At 40.9% G+C, this 16,084-nt stretch overlaps 1 protein-coding gene across 1 annotated transcript; it reads left to right on the top strand.

The window, feature by feature from the left end:
• Positions 1-2,555: 2,555 nt before the first annotated feature.
• On the top strand, positions 2,556-5,296 carry LOC124266097 (protein unc-93 homolog A-like). The gene is made up of 3 exons (XM_046700910.1): positions 2,556-3,509; positions 3,719-3,986; positions 4,948-5,296. The coding sequence occupies exons 1-3, from the start codon at positions 2,691-2,693 to the stop codon at positions 5,247-5,249; spliced, it is 1,389 nt and encodes a 462-aa protein (XP_046556866.1). The 5' UTR covers positions 2,556-2,690; the 3' UTR covers positions 5,250-5,296.
• Positions 5,297-16,084: the final 10,788 nt, after the last annotated feature.

The raw sequence follows: 16,084 nt of genomic DNA, 5'->3' as shown, positions 1-16,084 counted from the left end.
GGGCAGCAATAGCATAATGCCTCGAAGATGGAGCATTCCTCGGAGTCCATATTGTATTGGCTTATCAGTGTCGCCCGGACCTCATACCTATAGAGTTACAGAACCTTCACAAGGGGATTCCTAACATCTGAGAGACGCCTCATGACAACTCGTGTTTAGCTGGTAGCCCACTCCTGTGAGCTCAACCCAGTCACGTTTGAACGTTGTTGCAGAAAATACGCTTACCTATCAAGATTCCAGAATAAACACGAACCATGTACAGAAAGCAGCAATATTAGGACCATTACTGTCATGTCATCCAATTACGGCAGTTAGGAAGACATCTAGGCCAACTCGAAGCAGGCCGATGGTCATGATTTCTGCAAGGAGCAAAGGTATCTGTGAAAGAGGCAAGCTGACGGAAAGATGGTTTGAACTCACCTCTCACGTATATGGTATACAAGACAATATCTGAGCTGACCCAGAAATCATTATCGAAGGAGGTGACGAAGGTCAAGCTGAAACTAGCCTTCGACCCCTCCGCCCTTTATCCTGACAAGATCGGATCTGAAGCCGTTTCATTGGGCCTGCCAGTAGGCAAAGCATGTGAGGACCTCTTCAGGGAAATGCCTTTCCTAGACGGCCCCATTCACAAAGACAACCTAAAGCAAACAGCACTGATACCTAAACAAGACAACCTAAAACGATCTCGATCAAGGTCAACTTGCTGGAGGTTGTAAGCCAGTTCATCTTCACCTACTCCACCGTCATAGACAAACTGTCCTTTGTGAGAGTCAGGCAGATCGGCATTGCATTCACCGGCCCGGCCAGAAGGAAGAAGGGTGTGTTGGTGATCAACAAGCTGCTATCTGCAGAGCCTGCTTCTGCAACACATAGCTGTGAGACAGACAGGAACCTCAATGCCTTCCATATGCGCTGTCGGATGCGCATCCAAAAACGTGTGTCTCAAACGCTTTCCCAAACCACTTTCTGAAAGTTCTTTCCCAAGCACTGGAATACCTGTTCTGAGCGAGCTCGGCTCCACCAAAAAGGACACCTTTAAACACATCTGCACAAAGATGAGGTCCCTGGACACAGGCACGAACGCACACATCGCGTTTATCCTTTGATTGGCGCTTATGGCTGATGTTACAAACATATAAGTGCTACTACGTGTGAATAGATACAGAATCCATTCCATTCACCACATATACAGCCGCATGAACAGCATCCATCGATGTGACGAGGAGGCAAAGTAACTACTCGGTTCCTGTACCCCTGGCATAAAGATATACTGAACATGACACATCTCCATTAAGATCCATAAAACGTGTTACTTTGATTGATTGTATTTTGAACGAAATGTTACATTATGAGTTCATATTGATTCAGAAGGCAAGCTGGCTGTATGCCACGATACAAAAATACTCACTTGAAGCTATTATTCACAGGCATTTCACACAGTACAGATCCCACATCTGAACAGCTGTTCACTGGGCTTGTGGTTCAACAGGTAAATACTTCCACTCTCCTGTTTCAATTGCAGTTAAAAGTAGTAAGCCCGTGATTAATAGAGGTGTGTGTGTGTGTGTGTGTGTGTGTGTGTACGTGCGTGCGTGCGTGCGTGTGTGCGTGTGTCTGTGCGTATATGTGTGTATGTGTGCGCGAGCCGGACAGTTTGTTTCATTCAAATCTATGCAGTGAATATATGGAGAGATCAGTGTGATGTATTATTGTGAGATGAAGATGGACATTAGTTCGATGCATCATAATGGGTAAAGGTTTCGTAAATATTTTATACAAGGTTTGATACTAACGCTTCAAAAACCTGAGGTCACCAAACAATGAGTAAATGGTCAATGTGGTAACCATGTTCTGCTGTATAATGCAAATGGGTCAGAGTCAGTTGCGTAGTGCTCTGACATCCAGTATTAAACACGTGAGTCAGCTTGGATCTCGTGTGAAGAGCCAATATTATATATAAAAGCGACATAACCCTTGTATATCCGCCAAGATCAGAAACCATTCCACGATTTCGACTATATCGTGAGCATGTGTTTATGAATTACTATCAAAAGGTGATACGACATGTTCGCGAACAGATGGCACTTATCAAAAGCACACGTAAAGGCCACGTTACTGAACAGGTTGAATATTATACAAGTGAGTGGTTGGGTCTTTTTGTTGCTATCATATGTTGTACTTGCACGTCAGTGTGAGGGGTTTGGATCTGGCGGATTTCACCAATGACCAAGTACCAGGCCACCTTCATTTGGATGGTATGCAAATGCAGATTAATACCTCATGCATTATAGTAAACGTAGCCGCTCATATTCTCAGTTTCCAAACATATTACCACAACTGCATCGACGAAATCGTACAGCACGAGTTGTTATGTCATATGGAGGAGACGTCGAACATCGATCCATGGCGACAGATGGCTTTGTATTATAGATACAAATTAGGCCAAACATGATATCAAGATTCAGTGAAACACGTATGGTTCCACGCTTTGGCGTCAAACATTGATGCTTTGAATGTATATTTACTAACATATTTACATTACAGATGTCGACAAGTCTGGATCTTGTGAACCTGTAGTCACCATGCTTGTGCGACTATCACAAACTAAATGTCAACGCCAGTAACATATTCTAATAAAACCAGCCTCCACAGTGCCAACATAGCCTATAAGGAAATCAACATCGCCCATGGTCATGCAACCCATGAAGAACACAATCGTCCTCGCCTTTTCTTTCTTCGCAGTCTTTACCGCTTATCAGGGAATATTAAATATTGCGAGCAGCATCAACCAGGATAAGGGACTTGGAGTTGCCTCCCTCTCTTGTATAAATGTCAGTTGCATTGTGACGGCATTATTGGGTCCATTGTATATACAATGTGTAGGGTTAAAGACATCCTTTATTCTTGCCTTCTTTGCCCATTGTCTATACTGCCTCAGTAATTTTCATCCAACATGGTGGATATTGATGCCATCGTCCGTCCTTTTAGGTCTTACATTATCACCCATGTGGATTGCTCGTCATCTGTACATCACAACAATGGGAAAATATGACTGCCAGAGCAAGCAGGAAGATAATCATGGCTCGCTCAGCAAACATAATGGGATTTTCTTTGCCTTCTTTAGTTTGGCCCAAGTGACAGGGAACCTTTTCTCGTCTGTTGTCTTACATCAGAGTTCAACTGACCAATCAGATCTCAAGCAGGCATATATCTGTGGAGCTGACGATTGCCCAGGGATAGAAAACAAGACGACAATGATCATTCGTCCGGACACTCCTGTTCTCAATCTTCTGTTAGGAATCTATCTTACGTGTCAGTTGATCGGACTGCTGGTAACCATGTTGTTCCTTAGACCGCTGAAGATGGAAGGGAGCGACCGAAAGAATGTGATAGAGAAACCACCAGCTTGCTTTGGTGTTTTAAGGCAGAAGACGTTACTTCTGCTGATTCCTTTGAAACTTTCCCAGGCTGTCAACACTTCTATCATGATCACAGGCTTTACTAAGGTAGGACACATCGATTATCCAATGTTTTTTAACTCCATTCTCTTAAGATAAATATCCTGGAAGTACTGTTTACTCGTATGGAACAAGAAATAAATTACGGATTCGTGGTAATTTGAAAAATTATACTCGTCTCTGAATATCAATATATGGTTGTACAAATGAAAGATTTTTTTTTCTCCAACACAAACATTACAAACATTTCATTTCAGGCTTTCGTCAGCTGTTCTGCCGGTGTGAAGATGGTAGGCTTCGTTATGATGACGAGCGGCTTAATATCGTCAGTTTGCGCTGTAACCTTCGGTCATGGCGCTACATACACAGGCCGCAAACCTCTCATGGCCATTACCCTGAGCACAGACTTCGTCACCCTGTTGTCTCTTTTACTATGGAAACCGATGGCTGGAGAAACGTACCTCCTGTTTATAGTGCCGTCAATATGGGCAGTCGGGGACGGCATCTGGAAGAGCCAAATCATGTGTAAGGTGCCACAATTTTACCTTTAACAGTTACATGAGCAGCTGCAGTTAGCTGTCCAGACACAGGTCCCCGAGGGGTGCTAGGATCGTGGGTTCAAATCCTGGTTGTCAGCCCAGGGCCAGTGATCATAGGCGTCAACAAAGTTGTCAACGTCTAACACGTCCATCATATAGCTCGTACAAACAAGCCCTGCATATTAACAATCTTCCAAAATTATAACTCAGCTATGGAGAAATGCACTGAATTAATTCGGAGGTCATGATATCGGTCTTGCCAGAGGCAACACTCGCATTGTCGTAAAATGATAACGAATTCTGTTTTTGTATGATGTACCTTGTAGTTGGAATTCTCTCTTGATATCCGTGATATGTTTTGATATCACCTCTTGATATCCACGATAGATTGACTGATATTATGTTACAAGCACGCCACTCAGGACCTGACAGACGGGGTGCTCTTGCAACTTTTGTCACTGATATGTCATGCCACAACTACTGATTGTTATCACATGTATGCGTACAGTGGTATATTGGTTTTTTTTAGGAACACAACAACGAGGACCTTCCGTGGAATTAGAGATCTAATTTATGTGCATATGTTTTTTAACTTTTTACTTAAAAGGTGTCACATATATCATTGTATTATCATAAGAATTGTGATCCTTTGGAAATTGCTATTCCTGTTTATTGTTCCCGTGTATGGTCAGTGCAAAACTACACGGAGGGATATTTATCATAAACGTCCGTTAAACACTTCCGATGTTGAGGGACCCGTGAAGATCCGGGTTAGAATTGATCTTCAGCAACCCATGCTTGTCGTAAGAGGAGACTAACGGGATTGGGTGGTCAGACTGACGTGCCATCGTGTCCCAATAGCGTAGATGCTCATGGTGTTAATTGTCTGGTCCAGACTCGATTATTGAGGGTTAATCTTCTTTCAATGGTGCCTGCTCTACTTTCAGCACTGATCGCCATCACCTTTCCTGGGGGGCACCAGCAGCTGGCCGGCTTCGCTAGTATTGTTGCCATGGGGGATATTGGCTTCACGTTCGTCCTCATCACAGATCGGCTGTTGTGTCTGAGAATCAAGTTGTATGTAGCGATATTTCTGTGGGCCGCCGCCATTGTCAGTTACGTTATTCTCGAGGTTGTACTCACCGCTGAATCGCAGAACACCATTTGTCACTACCATGGTGCCAATGAAGCATCAGATGATGTCGTCACAGTGAGATTACCTCATGCTGACGCCAACAAATATAGATGATGTCGTCCTAAGTGATGACGTCACAGTGAGATTACCTCATGCTGACGCCAACACATATATAGATGATGTCGTCCTAAGTGATGACGTCACAATGAGATTACCTCATGCTGACGCCAACATATATAGATAATGTCGTCCTAAGTGATGACGTCACAATGAGATTACCTCATGCTGACGCCAACATATATAGATGCTGTCGTCCTAAGTGATGACGAATATATAGATTACCTCATGCTGATAACAAACAATACAGGTGCTGTCGTCCTAAACTAAAGATTGATCACGTGACAAGAATGTAATTACTATGGTCAGAACGTTACAAAACTACATAATACTGTTTCTTTAAACATAGTGTTTGTATATTCCTGAGGTACTGGAGAAAGTCATATGTTATGTCAAATAAGTCATACTGCCATTATGTATCATATGATATAATAAAAAATTGGAAAAGTCCGTTATTGGGACGTTCTTTCTAGGGCTGGCTATCGATACAGATCATAGAGATCGATAATCGTTAATTAAATATCGATTGATTATCGATACATGTCGGAGACGTAACTTTGAGCAAAATATCTGAAAGAAATGAATATATTTCACATCACTGGTGAGTGGTGACATGTTTTTGCATGGATAATAGACAAAACACATGTTTATAGGCAACCCATGAATAAAGTCCTACATGTGTATATTGTGTGACAAAAATTTAAAAATTGTCTCTCTCCAAAGCTCATTTACGATATTATCGAAAACACAAGTTTGATATCGATAGTCATTAACAATAATCGATAATTATAGCCAGCTCTAGCTCTAGCTCTTACGCCATGCAAATGTGAGTACTGCACGTGTTGTGTTCACGAGATAGTGAATGAGTGAGTATAGTTTTACGCAATATTCCAGCAATATCACGGTGGGGGACTGTCATGTGATTGTTCTGACTAGCGAACTTCTCAATATGGACACAACGACATACATCAATGAAGCATGACAACCCGATACCGTCGGTCGCTGGGTCGTTTTGATACCCCGTCTTAATGCCACACGCAATTAGTGTTGCATATCATCTTTTTGCAATGCGTTCGTGCAGTGCCCAGATTTGAGTACTTTTTTCGAGTACTTAGAGAGAACATGCGAGGATCAGAGCGCTATGTACAGTTTGTGTGGAACCAAAAGGGCTTGAAGGCTGGCCCTTGACCTTGTTTAGTAATATGTTTAAGACTACTGGGCATAAGCTGATGTAGTATTCTTACACTTGGGAAGTCTGTTTTTTCGCATGGCTATTTTATTATTTCGAGTGTATTTTGAATATTTTGACACTTTTTATGTACTAGCAAGCGTAGCGTAGACTTAATTGTTTATGAATGTATCACAATGTTATCAATCCTGAAATAAGGATAATTTATAATGTGTCCAGCTTGTGCAAATGTGGTCTTTTATTGGCTATTTTATGAATGCTTTCAGTTTAACTTTACCATTGAGTAACATCTGTTATATTTGGGATTACACTTTCTCAGTAAAGTACAGATTCTAGTACTTTTGTTAGGGTTGATTCCAATCCGGGATTCGAACCCATACTTTCTAAATGACATTGTGTATCCATAGCGTTCGACAGTGGGAGCCACGCCAATTTACACTTGTCAGAGATGTACACAAAGTCCGTGGTGAAGACTACCAATTGTGCGACTTCCATTTTTTAGCAGCGATGGATGAGGGGGTTAGACGGCTGAATGTGTGTGCTAGCAATTAGGAGCATGACAATGAAAGAGTGGGTTCGAATCCCGGATGGGACCCAAGCCAACACAAGAACTACAATCTGTACTTTACTGAGAAAGTGAAATCAGAAACATAACATGTGTCACATTTGACCAAGTTCTAAATGACATTGTGCATTTTACCATTGTTAGTGATCCAGCGAGGTTGAAATGTCGGGATCGAGCCCACCTGTGACCGGGTGTCAAAACCTTGGAGTCAACTTTGTGTGCAGATTCTTTCCGTGTTGTCACAACCCCTAGTGTACAGTACACAGCCCTGTGCACTTTAAAGAACCCATCTGTTGGTATATGACCAGATAGTGGCCACAAGAATACGTAGCAAACACCCAGTTGCGGGTACAGCAATGTGCAGTGAACTTGGACAAAGTACTGTGACTATGTGTCCCAGTCCACCCAGCTATGAATGGGTACCTCGTTAGGATGAGAAAGCCACAATAACTCGGTGCGCCTAGTGGCTGCAGGAGCTGTATACTCCCCAGGGAGACCATGAAGGTCTGGGTTTCAGCAACCCATGCTTGTCGTAAGAGGCGACTAACGGATCGGATGGTTGACACATTCCATCGTATCCCAATTGCGTAAATCGATGTTCATGCTGTTTATCCCTGGATTGTCTGGTCCAGACTTGGTTATTTACAGACTGCCGCCATATAGCTCGAATATTGCTGAGTGGGGCGTAAAATTAACTCTTTCATTCGCACTACTCCCCAGGGAGTTGAGATTGATAATACGATGTGCCGTTGAGATTGACATCCAATGATCGAGGGAAAGAAATACCAGCGCCTTGAGCATGCACTAGTTGCGTAGATGTGTGCGCTATATAAATATCCTTTAATAATAATTGAGTGTAAGCAGGAGATATTTCATCCTCGATAATCTCCAGGGTATACGTTCCGATAAATCTCCACTAAAGTACTGTCGGAAATAGAAATAAAATGGGTTTTTTTCACATTTATATCTACAATTTAGGTAGTTAATGTGTTAATGTGTGAAAAAGTGAAATATCTGTTAAGCTAAGTTCGGCCTAACTACAGGCGCAGTGTGAGGGAGATAGGAAACGTAACAGAAGGATTTTACTGAGGAGAGATTAGTGCAGAAATGAGCAATGCAGTCCAATGCGACTTATTCAGAACAGACCATGGCTTTATGCAAATTAGTGTGCGATGATATTGTATTACAAAGGACACTTTGTAAATGATCATTTTGAAATTAGACTTCATTAAAAACGATAGCAGACGTAAAAATTAATAACTTTCATACTGAAACTATTAAGGATGTAGCTACCATGGCGTCTCACTATCACTATAAAGAGAAACAGGTAGGAGGGGTCGTCTCAAAAGCAAAACCAGGACGGGTGTCGCAGACGGTGGTTGGGGTCGGGCTGGGGAACTGAGATATTAGCTAAGATAAGTTAATCAATAGAGTCATATTCAATACACATGAAAAAACGTAAAATATCTTTGAGATGACCCCTTGTGCCTGTGGGCAGCACGTGCATTTCATGCAATGTGAGTCAACGGTCCGTCGTCATACCTGGCTGAGCGACCTACTTGCCATTTATAGTCTGATCTATTGTTTTCAGCAGCTATTCGTAAGTTTTGCCCGATTTTACGAGTAAACATGCTTTTCAGGATATCCTATTACGCATCCCCCTGAGCGCCCAGTTAGGCCGATGTGGGTTATTTTGACATATGCTACTTGCAATTGTGTAAATTTTAGTGATACAGAGTAACAGCCTAAAAACAGTTTTTTTTATATTTCCGACAGTACTTTAGTACCTGGATGCATCTATGGTTCAGCCCGATAATGTTATTACCTCCCTTTGCTGGCTCCGCATTCTCACAGTAGCCAATCAGCTAAGCCGGTGTTACAACTGAGTTTGCCAGTGTCAACAAAGATAGTGGTGGCAGCCGCGAAGGTTTGTTCACAATGCGACTCAGATTTTGGGGGAAATCATACAGACAAATTGACAGGTCTGAAACCTTCAACAAATATATGCAAGAACCTCTTCTAGCTCTTTCAGAGTACCTCTGCAACAATTATGTTGCCAAGTTTAATCGGTTAGATAAAAGAAGCGAAAGTAAGATGTGATTTGTACGCGACACCTGTTTGATAAAAAGCCAGCAAAGGGAGGTAATAAAATCGTCGGGTCGGGCCGAGCCGTAGATGCGTCCAGGGCTTAGTGGAGATTTATCGGAACGTATACACTGGAGATTATCGAGGATGGAGTTGTCTGCGATTATGAGGATAAACATAGTGTTGGAAGCCCTTTGTATTCCTATTATCATCTATCCAAGTGGTTTTTTTTTTGTATTGGTTGATCGGAACCTGTAACTGGACAGGTTACAGACCTATTACCGAATGCTATTGATAGTGTTAAATATGAGTCATGTTTGGGAACACATGATACAGTCGGTATCAAACTTTTAGCAGAGATTACTATTGATGAATGTTTTGAGGGTTTTGTATGATCATGTCTCAAAGTATCGCACGATCCAATACAACATGTTTGAATCCCTCCAGGTCTTTGATATATATGACAACCAGCTGGACCTAACGCTTATTGAGGGGTACATCCCAAACCAATCCTCTGAGGACATATGATGTTATTTAAAAGGGGATTTTCAAGTTGTTATTGCTATTAATCAAAGGTTAATTGATGCAGCTATTTTAAATCATCAGCATTCTATCTGCAAGCAGGGTGGGATAATGTATCATTAAGGTTCAGAAGTTTAACATTTGTGTTACCAGATAACTTTTTTTTATTTTACAGCAGAATCAAGGGCCATTTTGACACCTCTAGACAACAATAAACTTTGTAAAACTATCCCACGAGCTTTCATGATATTAATATAATTTGTACATGTAACACTACCTACGTTTTTTCTTGATATCATCTTCCTACCAGGGACCGCCTCCGTGGTGTAGTAGTTAAAGCCCGCCAGCAGAGCGGAAGGTCGCAGGTTCACTCCCCGGCTGCGTCATACCAAAAGACGTTAAAATATGGTACTTGCTGGTCCCTGCCTGGCGCTTGGCATTAATGGGTACAACAAGGGCTGGTCGGCTCTGAGTCAATATAATGTGTCTGCGTGGGGTATTCATGCTTAACTGTGGCATGGTATATCAGAGCGATAGCACTACAAAACCAGCTTAAGTTTGGGCTAGTACAAGCAGCCACACATACATACGCATGCACGTCGTCATATGAGCGAATAATTCTCAAGTGCGACGCTAAACCCCATTTCACCTCACCTCTTACTGGGCAGGGCGACATATTTTCCAGCCATGTTGGAATCTTTGGTACCACAACGGCTGGTGCTGCAGCAGTGTTTGAAAATTACATCGGTCCTTGGGCCCGAAGCCGACTGAAAACCAGTCGGACCCGCGCTTTTGCTTTTTGCAGGTCCTTATGGCCGACAGCTTTTTTCATCCCCAATAACTACCAATAACTCTTTAACTCAGTTTGTTAGTTGTCACATTTTTGTGTGCTGGGAATTACTTATATTGTAGCTAAAATATAAGGCCTACATACTCTGATTAGGAGCCACAACCATTTATGGTTCTGGGTCCCGATCCACAAACCGTTCGTAGCACTACCACCGCGTAAGCGTATGATAAACTATAGAGTTACGACAGGTCGTAACGTTACGAACGCTTTGTGGATCGGGACCCTGTGCCGCCGCACCAAACACCATAACGCTCACCGGAAGTGTTTCCAGAAGAGTAAGACGAGAGATGTTTCGAATACATTTAATTATGTACATGCGAGGTTAGAATTCTACCTGAAAACAGCAGCTTCCTGACAACTCACATGTTGTATAGGCAGGTAAATAGTCCCAAATCCGCCGTTTTGTTTTTATGAGGTCATCACACAGGTGTGTGATCTTTTTGTGACAATCGTAATGGATATTTATAGTGAGGTTTGAACCCTTAAGCCCCAACCCCCTTTGGGATGAGTATCCTTCCGGCCCAGGTGTGTGTGACCTTTAGGTTGACCTTAGTGGTCTTCATAACCCAGAGGATGACAAGTACGCTGATAATACCTCAAGGGGCTCCTTATATTGTTATGTAGCCTGACCCATTCTGAAGGTTATTGTTGTAAATATTAAGTCTGTGATTTGTATGAACTTTGTATTGCATATTGGTTTTTATATCTGTATAAATGCCACGATGCATGTGAATCATGTTCAGTGTTTGGGATGGCAACTTGGGAAGAGTACTTGAATAGGATCTATTATGATCACAAACATCCTGGTAGTTATGCTGGACCCGAGAAACTGTACCAAGCTGTGAAAGCTGAGGGTCAGTTTAAAATTGGCTTACATAGAATTAAGAAATGGTTGAACGGTCAAGACACCTATACCATGACTCATCAAGTTAGGAGAACGTTTCCAAGAAATGAATATGTGGTCGAAGGTCTTGATAACCACTGACAGTCACTGGTTTCACTGAAAAAGTACAATAATGCTGTGAAGTATTTATTAGACATCATAGATCTAAAAAAATTTTACGTTATTTGTGGGTACTTTCTCTGATGTCAACAAAAGGTCAAGAAGTGGTGAAAGCATGAACTTGAACTTATTGAAGACACAAGATCGTCGGCCTGGTATTTTTCAATCCGACATGGGTTCAGAATTTAAGAATCGATGGGTCAAATCCTTTTTGAAAGAGCACAAGGCATCCCAGCCATTTACACTGGATGAAAGCAAGGTCCCTATGTTGAGAGAGTTATTAAAACAATTAAAATGAAATGTTATAGAAATATGATGAAAACGTTTACTTATAGATACATGGACATATTACAAGAGGTTGTCATGAGCTACAATCACACAAAACTGTCTCCTGCTAGTGTAAATCATAACACTGAAGATGAAGTGAGACTCTCACAGTATTTGATTAAACCCCCAAAAGTTAAACACAGTAAAAAGAAGTTCACTTTCAAAGTGGGAGATAAAGTAAGAATCAGTCGCCTAAAGAGAACCTTTCACAGAGAGTATCAAGAGAAATGGTCTGGTGAAATATTTAAAATAATAGGAAGATATTGGTCTCAAGGCAACAACATGTACAAGCCTAAAGATTGGGGTGGTGATCCTATTGAAGGTGCCTTTTATTCATCAGAGCTACAAGCAGTTGTAGAAAATCCAGATCAGGAGTATAGAATTAAAACAATTGTCAAAAAGAGGACCAGAAATAAAGGAAAAAAGTATCGGTGAAATGGTTCCATTGGTCTAAAAAATACAATTCTTGGATCCCAGAAAGTGATGTGAAACAGTGCCAGAGAGTACAAAAGGAAGTATGGAATAAGTTGTTTATTCATAACTATGGAAGAGGATTCAGAAGCAGCATACATTTGAACCATAGTAGGACTGGTGAGAGTTGAACTTTACTGGGAGAAAAAGTAGTCAAAACAGAAACAGTATTTTTCTCTCAAATCATCATTATTTACATTGTAGTCATTACGTGTGTTGTCAATTTGTTCTTGGACAAAGGAAACTCAAATCTATGGACAGCACTACTCAGCAGTAGTTTGGGATACTTGTTACATAACCCCAAGATTAAATCTAAAAATGGATAATTATATCCCCCTTGGCTTCCAATTTTTTTTCTTATCCCTTGTTAAATTGCCAGCTTTGTTACCTTAATCATGCCTGGATTAGCAATTCCTGGCTTCCACTTGTCCATCTACCAATTAAGTACTGGTTTCCATTTGTTATCTTCAAACTGTTGTTGTTTTAACATGTACATATATAGCTGTCTGTTCCTATCTGTTTCATTCACCTGATGAAGGAGTAAGAATATACTTCGAAACGTCTTGACCCTTCACAATAAAGAAGTTGACATCCATAACATTCTTGCCTTTATGGATAAATACATTACGATCAGAAGTACAGATAGTGAACACTTCTACCCCAACAAAAACCTTTTTGAATGGGTTTGAATGAACCATTACATCTTGACCAAAGTTGGAGGATAGGACTAACAGAAATATCTATATTGACCTGGGACATAGATAAAAAAAAGTCAGAATGTTGTGACATTTATATCTATTCCTCATTGTGCAATTCATCATATGTTGGCGAAACTAAACAACCTTTTTGGATGAGAAATGACAGCTGTACATGGAAACAGGTTTAAATGAAGACATGATCGAAGCCACACTCAAGAAATTAATCTGGATCACTTTTAAAGAGACGTATGCACGATTCATTACTTATATGTATCATATGCAGTGGGGTCCAAGGGCACAATGAATACTGAAACAAGTACAAGACACGAATAATCTGTAACATGACATGTTTTCAAAATTGTACAAATATAAATCGTGGGTGGAAGACTTGACAGAAGATGACGATGAAGACAACATATCTGATACAGAAAGTGAAGGATAGGGCGAATGTCTACAGTTGGAGGACTGATATTAGACAACTGTACACGGAATTCTTTATTCTATTACTGATACATGATTCCTCCCTTAACCCTATTACTACTAAAGTCAATTCTTAACACCACTGGTCTCCACCTCTTCATACAGAACAACCCCATACTATTACCAGTCACATGAAGTTTACACCAGTATTTAATCATATTATACTGGCTGTGGAGGAAAAAGAGTGGGTAAGGACGTCAGTAATCTATGTGTCACATGTGTATTGCCATCTAGTTCTCATGGAAATAGAACTAAGATGGTTAATTTAATAGTTTGAGACCAATTAAAGTTCAACTTTAACTTTTTCAGTAAAAGCATACGGAAGTTTTACAGGAGAGCAAATATAAGATAGTTTTCTTATTCAGTAATACAATGACACTATATATGACAAATGCCAAACCATTTCATCATTGTCCAACCATTTCACTCTCAATTCACCCTATGTGAAGATATTCAGTGTAGTGACCACCAGTCCTCAACTGTGTTTGAAGGTCTTTTTCCCCTATTTAATTCCGGTCAGACATTTGATGAGGGAAGCTATCCCCTGAGTATACTTTCATTCTAGGCTGTGACCCATTCACGGTAAAAAATATCCACATACTGTCCTTTAAACTACAAAAAACACAATTTCTGGCCAACTTGTCTGGCTAACTTTCCGAGCACAGGAAGCTGAACACATCAACGCCAGTTCCTCACTAAATGTCACCTACTTGAACATAACTGACACAAATAAGCATAAGTCATGGTGATAAAAACGACAGCACTAAATGCTTAAAATTGTGGTCAGTTGTAATGACTGGATAGATGTGCTTTTAAAAAACACAAACATCTTACACTATTTCATCCAATCACATCTGTCACAGTCCAGTCTCTGTATCTTCTGTTATGGACCAGCTCAGCGAGCAAGCGATTCTGCTTTAGTGTAGCGATGACAGCGTAATCTATATTAAACTGCCTGGTGATACCTGGCTCTGCAAAGGTTTGATTTAACAATTTGTCCTAATAAGTAGCATCTTTAGCATCTAAATTCACCTAATATTCATACTGTAATATTAATTCTACGTTGATATAAAAACGATATGACATTCGCTGTGTGAACCCAACACTCGAGACAGCAAATCAAACTCATACCACTCATAACATAATTCAATAATAATTGCAGACCACTAAGGTCAACCTAAAGGTCACACACACCTGGGCCAGAAGGGAACTTATCCCAAAGGGGGGGGTGGGGCTTAAGGGTTCAAAACTCACTGTCGAAATCGATTAGGTCAACCTAAATGTCACACACTTGTGTGTCACAACACTAATTCTGATTTTAGGATAGATTTGATTCCTGCACTCAGTATTATTCCATGTATATGGTGGCGCTCTGTATATAATCGAGTCCGGACCAGACAATCCATTCTTCAGCAGCATATTACAACATGATTACAGGGCAGATTCAGGATTTTTGAGGGAATGATCCTCAGGGAGGTTTTTTTCGGGGGTGAGGGGGTACACCCCCCCATGACCAACCGATCCCGTTAGTATAATTCTAGCTAACATTGCATCACTTCAATGACCAATTCGGAACTTTCGCAAGGGCATTTACTACTGCTATGGATCGTGACACCCTGCTCTGCATGTGTCTTTGTTAACCTTAAACTCTGCTTCAACATAATCAGTTGATTAGTTGTTCATCTGTCCGTTTGGTTACGTTAAGCTGGTATTTGCCTCATAGACACACGTTCATCGCTCAACATCGTCTCGTTGTCATAGCTACAGTCAACCTTCCAGAAAGTTTGAGACCTTTGAAGCATGTATAATTGTCGTTTTTCATCTGTCACTGTCAACACAAACCATGGGACGTCACTTTCTTCAGATCAATCCTCAGGTAAATGTTATGCCAGCAACTTAGTCATCGTACCACTAATGCATCATGAGCTACGATACACACCATTAAGCACAATGTTAGTATGGACGTTAATGGTTGTCTGTTAAAAACCCAATGAACTATGAAACATATAGAAATGCAGCACGTCACACTGCACATGTAGTTCTAAACAAGGGATGGATGCAAATCGGGAAATGGCCATACATTTCAGCCTAATTACTTCATTGTAAATGTCTGAGCTCAATAGCCATGACGCTGGGAAAGATCGTTATTTGAACCAATGTTTTTAGACGTAAGATATGTAAACTAATTGCCATACCACGAGAACTGACAGTAAACTTATTTGAGTGGCATTTTTAGAAGCTGGGAGTCAGATAAGGACAAACTTTATGTATAAATAACTTCTTTATTCGTGTGGAGCCATGTTTCGATACAGATTCTTTAATGATTGTGTAGCAGGCTTGTTTCTCCTTATTAGACCTATAGACGAAGGCGTATGCTTGTGTAGAACATGTTCGTCACACACATGTTTGTTCATTTTCTGCTAATTGAATTACTGGTGATCCTTCTGAATGACAGCCACGACTCCAACCTTCCTGGTGGCGCTCCGGGGACCAATATTTGTATAAACGTGGTTAATGGCAGTAGAAAATGGATTTCCAGGTCCCAGACGGTTCTGATACTAATGTGATTTAATTGAGAATAATGAGAATATCTATAACGCGCCTTTTCCAGGCTAGATATACTGCTCAAAGCGCACAATCTG

The sequence above is a fragment of the Haliotis rubra genome, unplaced genomic scaffold, assembly GCF_003918875.1.
Source record: "Haliotis rubra isolate DU_JTF1 unplaced genomic scaffold, ASM391887v1 Scf123, whole genome shotgun sequence".
Lineage (NCBI taxonomy): Eukaryota > Metazoa > Mollusca > Gastropoda > Lepetellida > Haliotidae > Haliotis > Haliotis rubra.
Note: the sequence above shows the minus strand (reverse complement) of the source record. Positions and strands in the feature narration are given on the sequence as shown.